The sequence below is a fragment of the Cetorhinus maximus genome, unplaced genomic scaffold (genome assembly GCF_964194155.1).
Source record: "Cetorhinus maximus unplaced genomic scaffold, sCetMax3.hap1.1 HAP1_SCAFFOLD_2961, whole genome shotgun sequence".
NCBI classification, from domain to species: domain Eukaryota; kingdom Metazoa; phylum Chordata; class Chondrichthyes; order Lamniformes; family Cetorhinidae; genus Cetorhinus; species Cetorhinus maximus.
Window position 1 is genome coordinate 7,949 of NW_027598891.1, and position 13,234 is coordinate 21,182.

A 13,234-nucleotide genomic window follows, 5' to 3' on the forward strand; every position below is an offset into this window, starting at 1 on the left:
TATTACCCGGCACCCGTGGGGGCAAAGCGGTGCCACCGTTAGCTCATTTCGGGATCTCCCTGTGCGCCTGTGGCGTGGGCGGATTGGTTCTGACCTTCGGCTGTCGCGTGGGGTGGGGATGGGGGTGGGGGTGGGGGTCACCTCGCTCGCGACACGTGGCGCCTTTGCGACCTCCCTGTCCGGCCAATCGCCCATAATGTTCCGTGCTTGTGGGATCTTGCTGTGCGCCCATCGGTTATGGGGGGGTTGGTCGGTGGTGATCCCCGTCCTACGCTGCCGCAGCGACGACCTCCCCCACCTTCCAACGATGTTTTAAGAGAGAGAGAAAAAAAAATCGAGGAAAGTTTTGTCATGGGCTGCAATGTTGTGGTGGTGGATGGGTAAGTCGATATAGGAATGCACGATGTTCCCTTTGGCTGGAGCTAGTGGTGTGTGTGTGTTCCTCCTCCAGGCCGCTAGGGCGGCGATGCGACTGGGAGGCCACCTGGGAGTGCGGCGAGTCCTCCAGCGCCAACAAGAGGCGGTGCGGTGGGAAAGATGGGCCATCCACCCCCGCAGGCGACCGGTGGCGACAAGAAGGGTGCGTGTGGGCGGCAAGATGGTTCGGGGCCTGGGAGGAGTCCCCGGTCCTCCCAGGTTCCGCCACGGGGGGGTTGGGGGGGTCGGCGGAGGAGGAGGGGGACCGGCACCGAGGCCCCGGCGCCCGGTGAGGGCGAGCGAAGGGCGGGTTGGGCTGTTCGACCCCCTCCTCCTCCTCCTCCCTTGGGCCGTGATTGATGGGGGGAAGGGGGCGGGTTCTCGGGAGGGCCCCGGGCCTAAAAGAAGCGGGACAGGCCGCGGAGCCTCGGCGCTCGCGTGGCGGCTCCGGCCGGCGGAGGGGTCGCGGGGGGCGGCCGGGAGCTTGTACTCGAGACCGAGGCTCTGATCCGGGCCTAGTGCCCATTCCAAGGCCCCCACCTGGCGCCCGCTGTTGTGGCGGGTGTTGTGGGCCCGGGTTTGGCTTCCCGTCAAGTGGAGGCACCCCAGTGTCACCCTGACCCGGTGTGACCCTTCACCCCGACCTGGTGTGACCCTTAACCCCGACCAAGTGACACCCTGAACCGGGATCACCTATCACCCCGACCCGGTGTCGCCCATTGACACCCCGACCCGGTGTCGCCCATTGACACCCCGACCCGGTGTCGCCCATTGACACCCCGACCCGGTGTCGCCCATTGACACCCCGACCCGGTGTCGCCCATTGACACCCCGACCCGGGGTCGCCCATTGACACCCCGACCCGGGGTCGCCCATTGACACCCCGACCCGGGGTCGCCCATTGACACCCCGACCCGGGGTCGCCCATTGACACCCCGACCCGGGGTCGCCCATTGACACCCCGACCCGGTGTGACCCTTCACCCCGACCCGGTGTGACCCTTCACCCCGACCCGATGTCACCCACTGTCACCCCGACCCAGGGTCACCCATTGTCACCCCGACCCGGTGTGACCCTTCACCCCGACCCGGTGTGACCCTTCACCCCGACCCGGTGTCACCCATTGTCACCCCGACCCAGGGTCACCCATTGTCACCCCGACCCGGTGTGACCCTTCACCCCAACCCGGTGTCGCCCCATTGTCACCCCGACTCGGTGCCAGCCACCACCCCAACCCAGCATCACCCACCACCCTGACGCGGTGTCACCCAGTTCGACCCATCACCCTGACCCGGTGCCCCCCATCACCCTGACACGGTGTCCCCCATCACCCTGACACAGTGTCATCCATCACCCTGACCCGGTGCCACCCAATACCCTAACTCGGTGTCACCCAGTGTCACTCATCACCCTGACTTGGTGTCATCCATCACCCCCACCCGGCGTCACCCATCGCCCCGATCCGGTGTCACCCATCACCCTGACCCAGTGTCACCTATCACCATGACCTGGTGTCACCCATCACCCTGACACAGTATCGCCCTGACCCGGTGTCACCCCTCAACCCGACCCGGTGTCACCCAGTGTCAGCCATCAGCCCGACGGATGTCACCCATCACCCCCACCTGACGTCACCCATCCCCCCGAACCGGTGTCACCCCTCACCCCGACCCGGTGTCACCCCTCACCCCGACCCGGTGTCACCCCTCACCCCGACCCGGTGTCACCCCTCACCCCGACCCGGTGTCACCCCTCACCCCGACCCGGTGTCACCCCTCACCCCGACCTGGTGTCACCCCTCACCCCGACCCGGTGTCACCCAGTTTCACCCATCACCCCGACCCGGTGTCACCCATCACTCCGACCGGGTGTCACCCATCACCCCGACCGGGTGTCACCTAGTGTCACCCATCACCCTGACCCTGTGTCACCCATTATCCCGACCTGGTGTCACCCATCAACCTAACCCGATGTCACCCAGTGTCACCCTGACCCAGTGTCACCCATCAACCCGATCCGGTGTCACCCAGTGTCACCCATCAACCCGACCCGGTGTCACCCAGTGTCCCCCATCACCCTGACCCTGTGTCCCCCATCACCCTGACCCTGTGTTACCCATCACCCTGACCCAGTGACACCCATTACCCTTACCCTGTGTCCCCCATTACCCTTACCCTGTGTCCCCCATCACCCTGACCCTGTGTCCCCCATCACCCTGACCCTGTGTCCCCCATCACCCTGACCCTGTGTCCCCCATCACCCTGACCCTGTGTCCCCCATCACCCTGACCCAGTGACACCCATTACCCTTACCCTGTGTCCCCCATCACCCTGACCCTGTGTCCCCCATCACCCTGACCCTGTGTCCCCCATCACCCTGACCCTGTGTCCCCCATCACCCTGACCCAGTGTTACCCATCACCCTGACCCAGTGTCACCCATCACCCTGACCCTGTGTCCCCCATCACCCTGACCCTGTGTCCCCCATCACCCTTACCCAGTGTTACCCATCACCCTGACCCAGTGTCACCCATCACCCTGACCCAGTGTCACCCATCACCCTGACCCAGTGTCACCCATCACCCTGACCCTGTGTCCCCCATCACCCTGACCCAGTGTCACTCATCACCCCGACCCGGTGTCACCCATCACCCTGACCCAGTGTTACCCATCACCCTGACCCAGTGTCACCCATCACCCTGACCCAGTGTTACCCATCACCCTGACCCAGTGTCACCCATCACCCTGACCCTGTGTCCCCCATCACCCTGACCCAGTGTCACCCATCACCCTGACCCTGTGTCACCCATCACCCTGACCCAGTGTCACCCAGTGTCACCCATCACCCTGTCCCAGTGTCACCCATCACCCTGACCCTGTGTCCCCCATCACCCTGACCCAGTGTCACCCATCACCCTGACCCTGTGTCCCCCATCACCCTGACCCAGTGTCACCCATCACCCTGACCCTGTGTCCCCCATCACCCTGACCCAGTGTCCCCCATCACCCTGACCCAGTGTCACCCATCACCCCGACCCGGTGACACCCATCGCCCCTTGGTGACATCGCTGATTCACAGGACGTCATCAGCCGTGTTACCCACCCTGTCTCCCCCCCCGACACCAGTCACTGGTTTCAGGGTGTGACACCCAGGGTCTCCACATTCGAGTAGACTGTCCTCACCCTCATAAACCATCCTCATCGATTCCTGTGAATACTCACAGCCCTGGTCAGAGCGAGGGAGGGGGGAGCGATGGAGAGGGAGGAGGTGGAGGGAGAGGTAGGGGGAAAGAGGGAAGGTGATGGGGGGGACAGAGGGAGTGGGGTGGATTGGACGGGGGGTGGAGGGATTGAAGGGGTGAGGAAGGGGGTGGAATGCAGAGGGGGAGGGATTGGAGAAGGTTGAAGAGGGAAGGATGAGGGGGGAGAGGGAAGGGTGGAGAAGAGAGAGAGATGGGCGGGAGAGAGATTGGGTGGAGACGGAGTCGGGGGAGAAAGAGAGAGGGGGAGAGGGAGGGGAACGCGGGGGAGAGGGAGCTGGTGGGGAGATGGGGAGGGGGTGGGATAGAGAGGGAGAGGGGAGAGGCTGGTGGGTAGGAGGGGGAGAGAGGGAGGGAGGGTGAGGGAGGATGCGGGGAAAGCAGGAGTTTGGGGGGTGAGGGTGGATGGGAGACTAAGAGAACATTGGGGCAGAGACTCAGACCTTTCGCTCTCTGACCCGCTCTACTCTTTTTTTTCATTCGCCCGCTCTCTCTCTCGCTCTCTCTATCTCTCTCTCGCTCTCTCTCTCTTTCTTGCTCTCTCTCTCGCTCTCTCTCTCGCTCTCTGTCTCGCTGTCCTCTCACTCTCTCTCTCGTTCTCTCTCTCGCTGTCTCTATCTCACTCTCACTCGCTCTCTCTCTTTCTCGCTCTCTCACTCTCTCTCTTTCTCGCTCTCTCACTTGCTCTCTCTCTTTCTTGCTCTCTCTCTCGCTCTCTGTCTCGCTGTCCTCTCTCGCTTGCTCTTTCGCTCACTCACTCTCTTGCTCTCTCGATTGCTCTCTCTCGCTCGCTGACTTTCTCGCTCTCCCTCACTCTCGCTTGCACTCTCTCGCTCTCTTTCTCTCACTCGCGCTCTTTCTCGTTCACACTCTCGCTCTCTCTCACTTGCACTTTCTCACTCGCTCGCTCCCCCTCTCACTCTCGCTCCCTCTCTTTCACTCTCTCGCTCACTCTCTCTTCCTCTCGCTCCCTCTCTCTCTTCCTCTCACTTTCGCTTGCGCTCCCTCGTTCTCTCACTCGCTCGCTCTCCCTCACTTGCACTCTCTCACCTGCTCTCTCTTGCTCGCTCTTGTTCTCGCTCACTTTCTCTCGCGCTATCTCTTTCACTCCCTCGCTCACTCAATCTCTCTTTCTCTCGCTCGCTCTCTCTTCCTCTCACTTTCGCTTGCACTCTGTCACACTCTCTCGCTCGCTTGCTCTCCCTCTCACTCTCGCTCCCTTTCTTTCACTCTCTCGCTCACTGTCTCTTCCTCTCGCTCACTCTCTCTCACTTTCACTCGCTCTTTCTTCCTCTCACTTTCGCTTGCACTCTCTCTCACTCTCTCGCTCTCTCTCTTTCTCTCACTCGCTCACTCTCTCTTTCTCTCACTCTCTCTCTTTCTCTCACTCGCTCTCACTCGCTCGCTCTCTCTTCCTCTCACTTTCGCTTGCACTTTCACTCTCTCGCTCTCTCTCTTTCTCTCACTCGCTCACTCTCTCTTTCTCTCGCTCTCTCTCTTTCTCTCGCTCTCTCTCTTTCTCTCACTCGCTCACTCTCTCACTCGCTCACTCTCTCTCTCGCTCGCTTTCTCTTCCTCTCACTTTCGCTTGCACTCTCTCTCACTCTCTCGCTCTCTTTCTCTCACTCACTCGCTCGCTCTCTCTCACTTGCACTCTCTCGCTCTCACTCTCGCTCCCTCTCTCTTTCTCTCACTCTCTCGCTCTCTCTCTTCCTCTCACTCTCACTCTCTTCCTCTCACTCTCACTCGCTCTCTCTTCCTCTCACTCTCACTCGCTCTCTCTTTCTCTCACTCGCTCGCTCTCTCTCACGTGCACGCTCTCGCTCGCTCTCTCTTCCTCGCACTCTCGCTCTCTCTCTTTCTCTCACTCTCTCACTTGCTCTCTCTCTTGCTCGCTCTTGCTCTTTTTCTCTCTCTCTCTCTCTCTTTCTCCCTCTTACTCCAGGACTCAGAGCTCATCCCTCGGAGTGAAACGGGACTGTGAAGGGCTCGACGCCGCCAGCGACAGGACTCCAGTCTGTGGGTGAGGGTCCCAGAGGCAGGACTGGCATGACCAAACACCGACCACACTCCCTGGGGGTCCGGCGTACCCTGACCGAGCTGTCCCTCCTGGGCGCTCCCAGGACTCCGGACCCCATCGTGCGCACTCCGGAGGGAGGTAGAGAATGGAACGCCACCCCGCTACTGTGGAGGCGAGAGGTGCCTCTCTGCATGCCCTGGTCGAGTGCCGAAGGAGGGGCGGTGACCTTCACCGGGGCGGTACTGCCATCGTCAACAGAGTGAGTACCCCAGAGAGGGAGCTACTGACCACCTCTTAACCTGGGAGTGTTTGATGGGGACGGTGTAGAGGGAGCTTTACTCTGTATCTAACCCCGTGCTGTACCTGTCCTGGGAGTGTTTGATGGGGACGGTGTAGAGGGAGCTTTACTCTGTATCTAACCCCGTGCTGTACCTGTCCTGGGAGTGTTTGGTGGGGACGGTGTAGAGGGAGCTTTACTCTGTATCTAACCCCGTGCTGTGCCTGTCCTGGGAGTGTTTGATGGGGGACGGTGTAGAGGGAGCTTTACTCTGTATCTAACCCCGTGCTGTACCTGTCCTGGGAGTGTGCGATTGTGTTCCTGAGTAGCGCTGATATGAGTCTGTCTTGTTCTGCAGCAGGAGTGATCTCCCTGGAATGATGAAGATTAAGCGTCGCAACGAGAGAGAGGGAGAGTGAGTATTGAGGCTTCCCCGACATCTCCCACTCGTACCCCAGGCACATTGACGAACAAACCTTGGACTTCATGTTTGACTTGAGGCACATCGAGCACAGATAACCGAGGGATACGGAGACCAGAACTGTGCACAGTGCTCCGAGTGTGGTCTAACCGAGGGATACGGAGACCGGAACTGTGCACAGTGCTCCGAGTGTGGTCTAACCGAGGGATACGGAGACCAGAACTGTGCACAGTGCTCCGAGTGTGGTCTAACTAACGGATATGGGGACCAGAACTGTGCACAGTGCTCCGAGTGTGGTCTAACCGTGGGACACGGAGACCTGAACTGTGCACAGTGCTCCGAGTGTGGTCTAACCGAGGGATATGGAGATCGGAACTGTGCACAGTGCTCCGAGTGTGGTCTAACTAAGGGATATGGAGACCAGAACTGTGCACAGTGCTCCGAGTGTGGTCTAACTAAGGGATATGGAGACCAGAACTGTGCACAGTGCTCCGAGTGTGGTCTAACCGAGGGATACGGAGACCGGAACTGTGCACAGTGCTCCGAGTGTGGTCTAACCGAGGGATACGGAGACCAGAACTGTGCACAGTGCTCCGAGTGTGGTCTAACCGAGGGATATGGAGACCAGAACTGTGCACAGTGCTCCGAGTGCGGTCAAACTAACGGATATGGGGACCAGAACTGTGCACAGTGCTCCGAGTGTGGTCTAACCGTGGGACACGGAGACCTGAACTGTGCACAGTGCTCCAAGTGTGGTCAAACTAACGGATATGGGGACCAGAACTGTGCACAGTGCTCCGAGTGTGGTCTAACCGTGGGACACGGAGACCTGAACTGTGCACAGTGCTCCAAGTGTGGTCTAACTAAGGGATATGGAGACCAGAGCTGTGCACAGTGCTCCAAATTTGTACTTTAAATTGGACTGGATAGGTTAGTAGCTGTCAGATACCAGTTGATATCCTCCTGGTGAGTATATGGATGTGCGAGTTCCTGTTTATGTTGCTGGTGAGGAAGGCATTGAGTCTTATCTATAAGTGAGGTCAAAGCTTCAACATGGGTGAATATTGGGAGCCATGGTGTGTCACAAAACTCCAATCTCGTCTTCCCCTTTTCCCCTCAGGGGACCCTCGCGCAAGCACTTCCTGTCGGAGGAAGCCATGGCCGCCAGATTCACCTGCCTGAGCCTCAGCAATGACCACGTTTACAGCTCCAATGGGTTCCCCGTCGCCAAGGGCAAGGACGGTTTGGGAATCTGTTTTAAAGATGAGGAATCCAGGTAGGTGCCGCGGAGTGGAGCCTGCAGACTGCACCCCACCCCCGTCTCAGCTCATCGGCTGCGGAAACCCTCGTCCGAGCCTTCGTTACCTCCGGACCCGACTATTCCAACACACTCTTGGCCGCTCTCCCACGTTTGACCCTCCATAAACTTCAGCTCGTCCCAAACTCCGCTGCTCCCCACCGTGTCCGAACTCGCACCGAGTTCCGTTCACCCGTCACCCCCTGTATCTCGCTGACCCACACTGGCTCCCGGTCCGGCAACCCCTCCATTTGCAAATTCACACCCTCGTTTTCAAATCCCTCCATGACCCTCGCTCCCCCCTCCCTATCTCTGTAACCTCCTCCAGCCACTACAACCCTCCCTATCTCTGTAACCTCCTCCAGCCCCCTACACCCCTCCCTATCTCTGTAACCTTCTCGACCCCATACCCCTCCCTATCTCTGTAACCTCCTCCAGCCCCTACAACCCTCCCTATCTCTATAACCTCCTCCAGCCCCTACAAACCTCCCTATCTCTGTAACCTCCTCCAGCCCCTACAAACCTCCCTATCTCTGTAACCTCCTCCAGCCCCTACAACCCTCCCTATCTCTGCAACCTCCTCCAGCCCTTACACCCCTCCCTATCTCTGTAATCTCCTCCAGCCCCTACACCCCTCCCCATCTCTGTACCCTCCTCCAGCCCCTACAACCCACCCTATCTCTGTAACCTCCTCCAGCCCCTACAAACCTCCCTATCTCTATAACCTCATCCAGCCCCTACAACCCTCCCTATCTCTGTAACCTCCTCCAGCCCCTACAACCCTCCCTATCTCTGTAACCTCCTGCAGCCGCTACAAACCTCCCTATCTCTGTATCCTCCTCCAGCCCCTACAACCCTCCTTATCTCTGTAACCTCCTCCAGTCCCTACAACCCTCCCTATCTCTGTAACCTCCTCCAGCCCCTACAACCCTCCCTATCTCTATAACCTCCTCCAGCCCCTACAAACCTCCCTATCTCTGTATCCTCCTCCAGCCCCTACAAACCTCCCTATCTCTGTAACCTCCTCCAGACCCTATACCCCTCCCTATCTCTGTAGCCTCCTCCAGCCCCTACAACCCTCCCTATCTCTGTAACCTCCTCCAGACCCTACAACCCTCCCGATCTCTATAACCTCCTCCAGCCCCTACAAACCTCCCTATCTCTGTAACCTCCTCCAGCCCCTACAACCCTCCCTATCTCTGTAACCTCCTCCAGCCCCTACAAACCTCCCTATCTCTGTAACCTGCTCCAGCCCCTACAAACCTCCCTATCTCTGTAACCTCCTCCAGCCCCTACAACCCTCCCTATCTCTGTAACCTCCTCCAGACCCTACACTCCTCCCTATCTCTTTAGCCTCCTCCAGCCCCTACAACCCTCCCTATCTCTGTAACCTCCTCCAGACCCTACAACCCTCCCTATCTCTATAACCTCCTCCACCCCTACACCCCTCCCTATCTCTGTAACCTCCTCCAGCCCCTACAACCCTCCCTATCTCTATAACCTCCTCCAGCCCCTACAAACCTCCCTATCTCTGTAACCTCCTCCAGCCCCTACAGCCCTCCCTATCTCTGTAACCTCCTCCAGCCCCTACAACCCTCCTATCTCTGTAACCTCCTACAACCCCCTACACCCCTCCCTAGTGTTTGATGGGGACAGTGTTGGGGGAGCTTTACTCTGTATCTCACCCCGTGCTGTACCTGTCCTGGGAGTGTTTGATGGGGACGGTGTAGAGGGAGCTTTACTCTGTATCTCACCCCGTGCTGTACCTGTCCTGGGAGTGTTTGATGGGGACAGTGTTGGGGGAGCTTTACTCTGTATCTAACCCCGTGCTGTACCTGTCCTGGGAGTGTTTGATGGGGACAGTGTAGAGGGAGCTTTACTCTGTATCTCACCCCGTGCTGTACCTGTCCTGGGAGTGTTTGATGGGGACAGTGTAGAGGGAGCTTTACTCTGTATCTAACCCCGTGCTGTACCTGTCCTGGGAGTGTTTGATGGGGACGGTGTAGAGGGAGCTTTACTCTGTATCTAAACCCGTGCTGTACCTGTCCTGGGAGTGTTTGATGGGGACGGTGTAGAGGGAGCTTTACTCTGTATCTAAACCCGTGCTGTACCTGTCCTGGGAGTGTTTGATGGGGACAGTGTAGAGGGAGCTTTACTCTGTATCTAACCCCGTGCTGTACCTGTCCTGGGAGTGTTTGATGGGGACGGTGTAGAGGGAGCTTTACTCTGTATCTAACCCCGTGCTGTACCTGTCCTGGGAGTGTTTGATGAGGACAGTGTAGAGGGAGCTTTACTCTGTATCTAACTGCTCTCTGAGAGAAAGGAAGGAAATGTGCTGACACCCTGCGGCAACGCTCCTGTTAGGATGGATGTCGGACGTTGTTATTAATTTATCCGTTTCCCCACACACATTTGGAATAATTGATCGTCTGCCAAGCTGAAGCTGAGTTTACTTGGCTCTCTCTCCGAATGCTCCAAATTCCTGGACGCAGCCTGAGGTCAGTCAGAGTTCAATTGCGTCTGCCGAGCGCGGGTCGCGTCGATTCTTCGTTGCGGCTGCAGGGAGGAGAGGTGGAGCGCAGCACCTCTACACTCTAACCCCCCTGCTAAAGCCCCACCTTGACTCGCCCTTGCCCCGCTCTCTCCCCCCCGCAGGCTCGTGTTGGGAGGGGAGCAGGAGTGGAGCGCGGAGTCGGCGGACAGAAAGGACGTGATCGTGGAGGGGATGTTCGACATGAGCGACAGCCGGGTGATCGTGGTGTCGTCGGACCTGCAGAGGCGGCTGCAGCGCCCCCCGGACGACATCCTGCCGCGGGAGGTCCTCCAGTCCATGTGAGTTTCTCCCCCTTCCCCCCCCCCACCACTCTGATCGGGCCTCCCATTCCCCCTACCCACCCTTGCCTGACTGTTGGCCGCATGAGACATTGCGTTCGGCCCCTTTCCAAATCGCTGGCGTGGGCATCGGCTCACATCCGGAATGCCGTCCATTGTTCCTGGTTAAGGAATGACATACCTACATTGGAAATGCCATCGGTCCCTGGGATGATGTAGCGGCCGAGGGGGGGGCGTTGTCCTACGATGAGAGGCTGAGTAAGTTGGGTCTATATTCTCTGGCGTTAACAAGAGGTGATCTGATCACCACGCCCCAGATTCGGAAGGGTTTGGACAGGGCGGACGCTGAGAGATCGTGTCCGCTGGTCAGGTGTTGGGGCGGGGGCGTAGAATCTAAAAGGGGGGGGGGTCCCAGCCTCAGGAGAAGGGGTCGGCCATTTTGGACCGAGATGAAGGAGAAATGTCTTCACTCGGGGAGGGTTGTGACTCTTTGGAATTCTCCTACCCCAGAGAGCGGTGGGTGCTCCGTCATCGAGTAGATTCAAGACCGGGAGATCGAGAGGATTTTTACACTCTGAAGGGATCGAGGGACGTGGGGAGAGTGCGGGAAGGTGGAGTTGAGGGAGAAGATCAGCCACAGGCTGGATTAAGGTGGGGTTGAGGTGGATGATCAGCCACAGGCTGGATTAAGGTGGAGTAGAGTGGTGGGAGAGGCCGGAACAGGCTCAAAGGGCCAAATGGTCTATTCCTGCTCTGCCTATTCCTAGTTGCCACCGTCCGTTTTTTTTCTGGAATGGCGACAAGGCCTTGGAGAAGCCGAGAGAACGGATTGGTGCGGAGGACCCCAGGAATTCGGAGATCCCGAACAGGTCTGGTCTCTCTCTCCTCTTGGGAGGGAAAGAAGGGCTGAGTCTAACCGAGGCCCTTGAAATGATGAAAGGTTTTGATTTGGGGGCCGGGGGAGCGGGGAACGGGGGCTGGGGGGAGGGGGAAGCCGCACACGGGGAGAACGTTTCTGGTTGTGGGAGGGAGAGAGCTTCCTGTGCGCAAATTGGCTCCCTTCATGTGACCACGCTCCAGGAGAGAGAGAGAGAGAGAGAAAAGAAGGGAGGCACTTTCTGATGTCTAAATAGCCTCTCTTTCAGTGGGGAGGAGGTCGACCGGGGGGGTTGGGGGGTGGGGATTCACCAGCACGGTTCTGGGGGGGGGGAGACAAGGGGACTTCAGTTCACGTGGAGAAACAGGAGAAGCCGGGATCCTTCTCCCTTAAGAGGAGAGGAGGCTCAAGGGGATGGGTGGGGGGGTGATGAATCGAGGCGAGCAGACGCGACGGGCTGAACGGCCTCCTCGCGCGCCGAAACCGTCTCAGCCGCCGACCCACCGCGAGCTTCCTCTTGGCGCCCCCAGCCTCCATCGCCAGGTGAGCTATCGCGGGCCCCACGCCCCACCGCGGAGTGGGTGGGGAAGGGTCTACACCGAACCTCGCGCTGAAGGCGCGACCAACGCGCGAGTCTTAAGTTTCCGCGACGAGGTTGTTGTTAAGGGGGCAGGTCTTTTAGCGTCTCTGCGATGCCCCGCCCAGTCGAATGTCCGGCCCACTCGAAAGGGCCTCGCTCGCGCACGGTTTGGGTGGGAGGGGTGAAAGGAAGGCCAACGCTGATCTCTCTCTCTCTCCCTTTCTCTCCCTTCCCTCCGGCACTCCCGCCATTTTCAGGATCCACCCCTGCATGGAGCTGGTCCTCTGGCAATCGCCCGGAAACCTCATCCAGCGAGCCATCCGGGCTCTGAGCCTCCGGACGGAGGCGAAGGAGACGGGGAGCGGGACCGGAGGAGGGCGACGACTGTCCGAGGCTTCGCTGCAAGGGGACCAGATGGAACTGTGAGGGGAGAGAGGGGATTGTGGGGGAGGCGGGGTGGCTGGGTGGGTGGGGGCCAGCAGGGTTGGTGGGGGGGGGGGCGTTGCTGACTAACTCTTTTATTTTTAATTCCACCCCCCCCTTTTTCAATCATTGTTCATGTTGGAATAAAATGCAGCAGTTCACCCCGGGCCTCCATTCGTCTCGTTTCTTCCCCTCCCCACATCCCCCTCCTCCCCTCGTCCCCACCCCCAATCCCCAGGTTCACCCTCGCGTGAGAGCGAGCGAGCGGGTCTGCAGTGTCTCCCTCCTCACTGTCTCCCGTTTCGCAGGAGTCTCTGAGACAGTGCTCACCAATCCCACTGTCTCCCTCTGTCTGTCCCTCTGTATCTCTCCGTCTGTCTCTCCCTCTCTGTATCTCGCCATCTCTGTCCGTCTCCCTCTGTTTCTCTCCATCCCCTTCTCTATCTGCCCCCCTCTCTCTCCATCTCTGTCTGTATCCCTCCATCCCTGTCTGCATCTGTCCCCCCTCTTTCTCCATCTCTGTCTGTATCCCTCCATTCCTGTCTCTATCTGTCCCTCTCCCTCTTCATTTCTGTCTGTATCCCTCCATTCCTGTCTCTATCTGTCCCTCTCTCTCTTCATTTCTGTCTGTATCCCTCCATTCCTGTCTCTATCTGCCCCTCTCTCTCCATCTGTCTGTATCTCTCCATCCCCGTCTCTATCTGCCCCTCTCTCTCCATCTCTGTCTGTATCCCTCCATTCCTGTCTGCATCTGTCCCTCTCTCCATCTCTGTCTGTATCCCTCCATCCCTGTCTCTATCTGCCCCCCTCTCTCCATCTCTATCTGTATCC

At 58.9% G+C, this 13,234-nt stretch overlaps 1 protein-coding gene across 2 annotated transcripts; it reads left to right on the top strand.

Annotated features, from left to right (window-relative positions):
* Positions 1-530: 530 nt before the first annotated feature.
* Positions 531-12,563, top strand: LOC144677742 (uncharacterized). Of its 2 annotated transcripts, none has more exons than XM_078537769.1 (6): positions 531-580; positions 5,622-5,955; positions 6,332-6,388; positions 7,515-7,670; positions 10,347-10,523; positions 12,238-12,563. In XM_078537769.1, the coding sequence occupies exons 2-6, from the start codon at positions 5,726-5,728 to the stop codon at positions 12,404-12,406; spliced, it is 789 nt and encodes a 262-aa protein (XP_078393895.1). In that variant the 5' UTR covers positions 531-580; positions 5,622-5,725; the 3' UTR covers positions 12,407-12,563. The 2 variants fall into 2 exon arrangements, with proteins under 2 accessions (XP_078393895.1, XP_078393896.1); XM_078537770.1 differs by having other exon boundaries at positions 543-580; positions 6,335-6,388.
* The last annotated feature ends 671 nt before the right edge of the window (positions 12,564-13,234 follow it).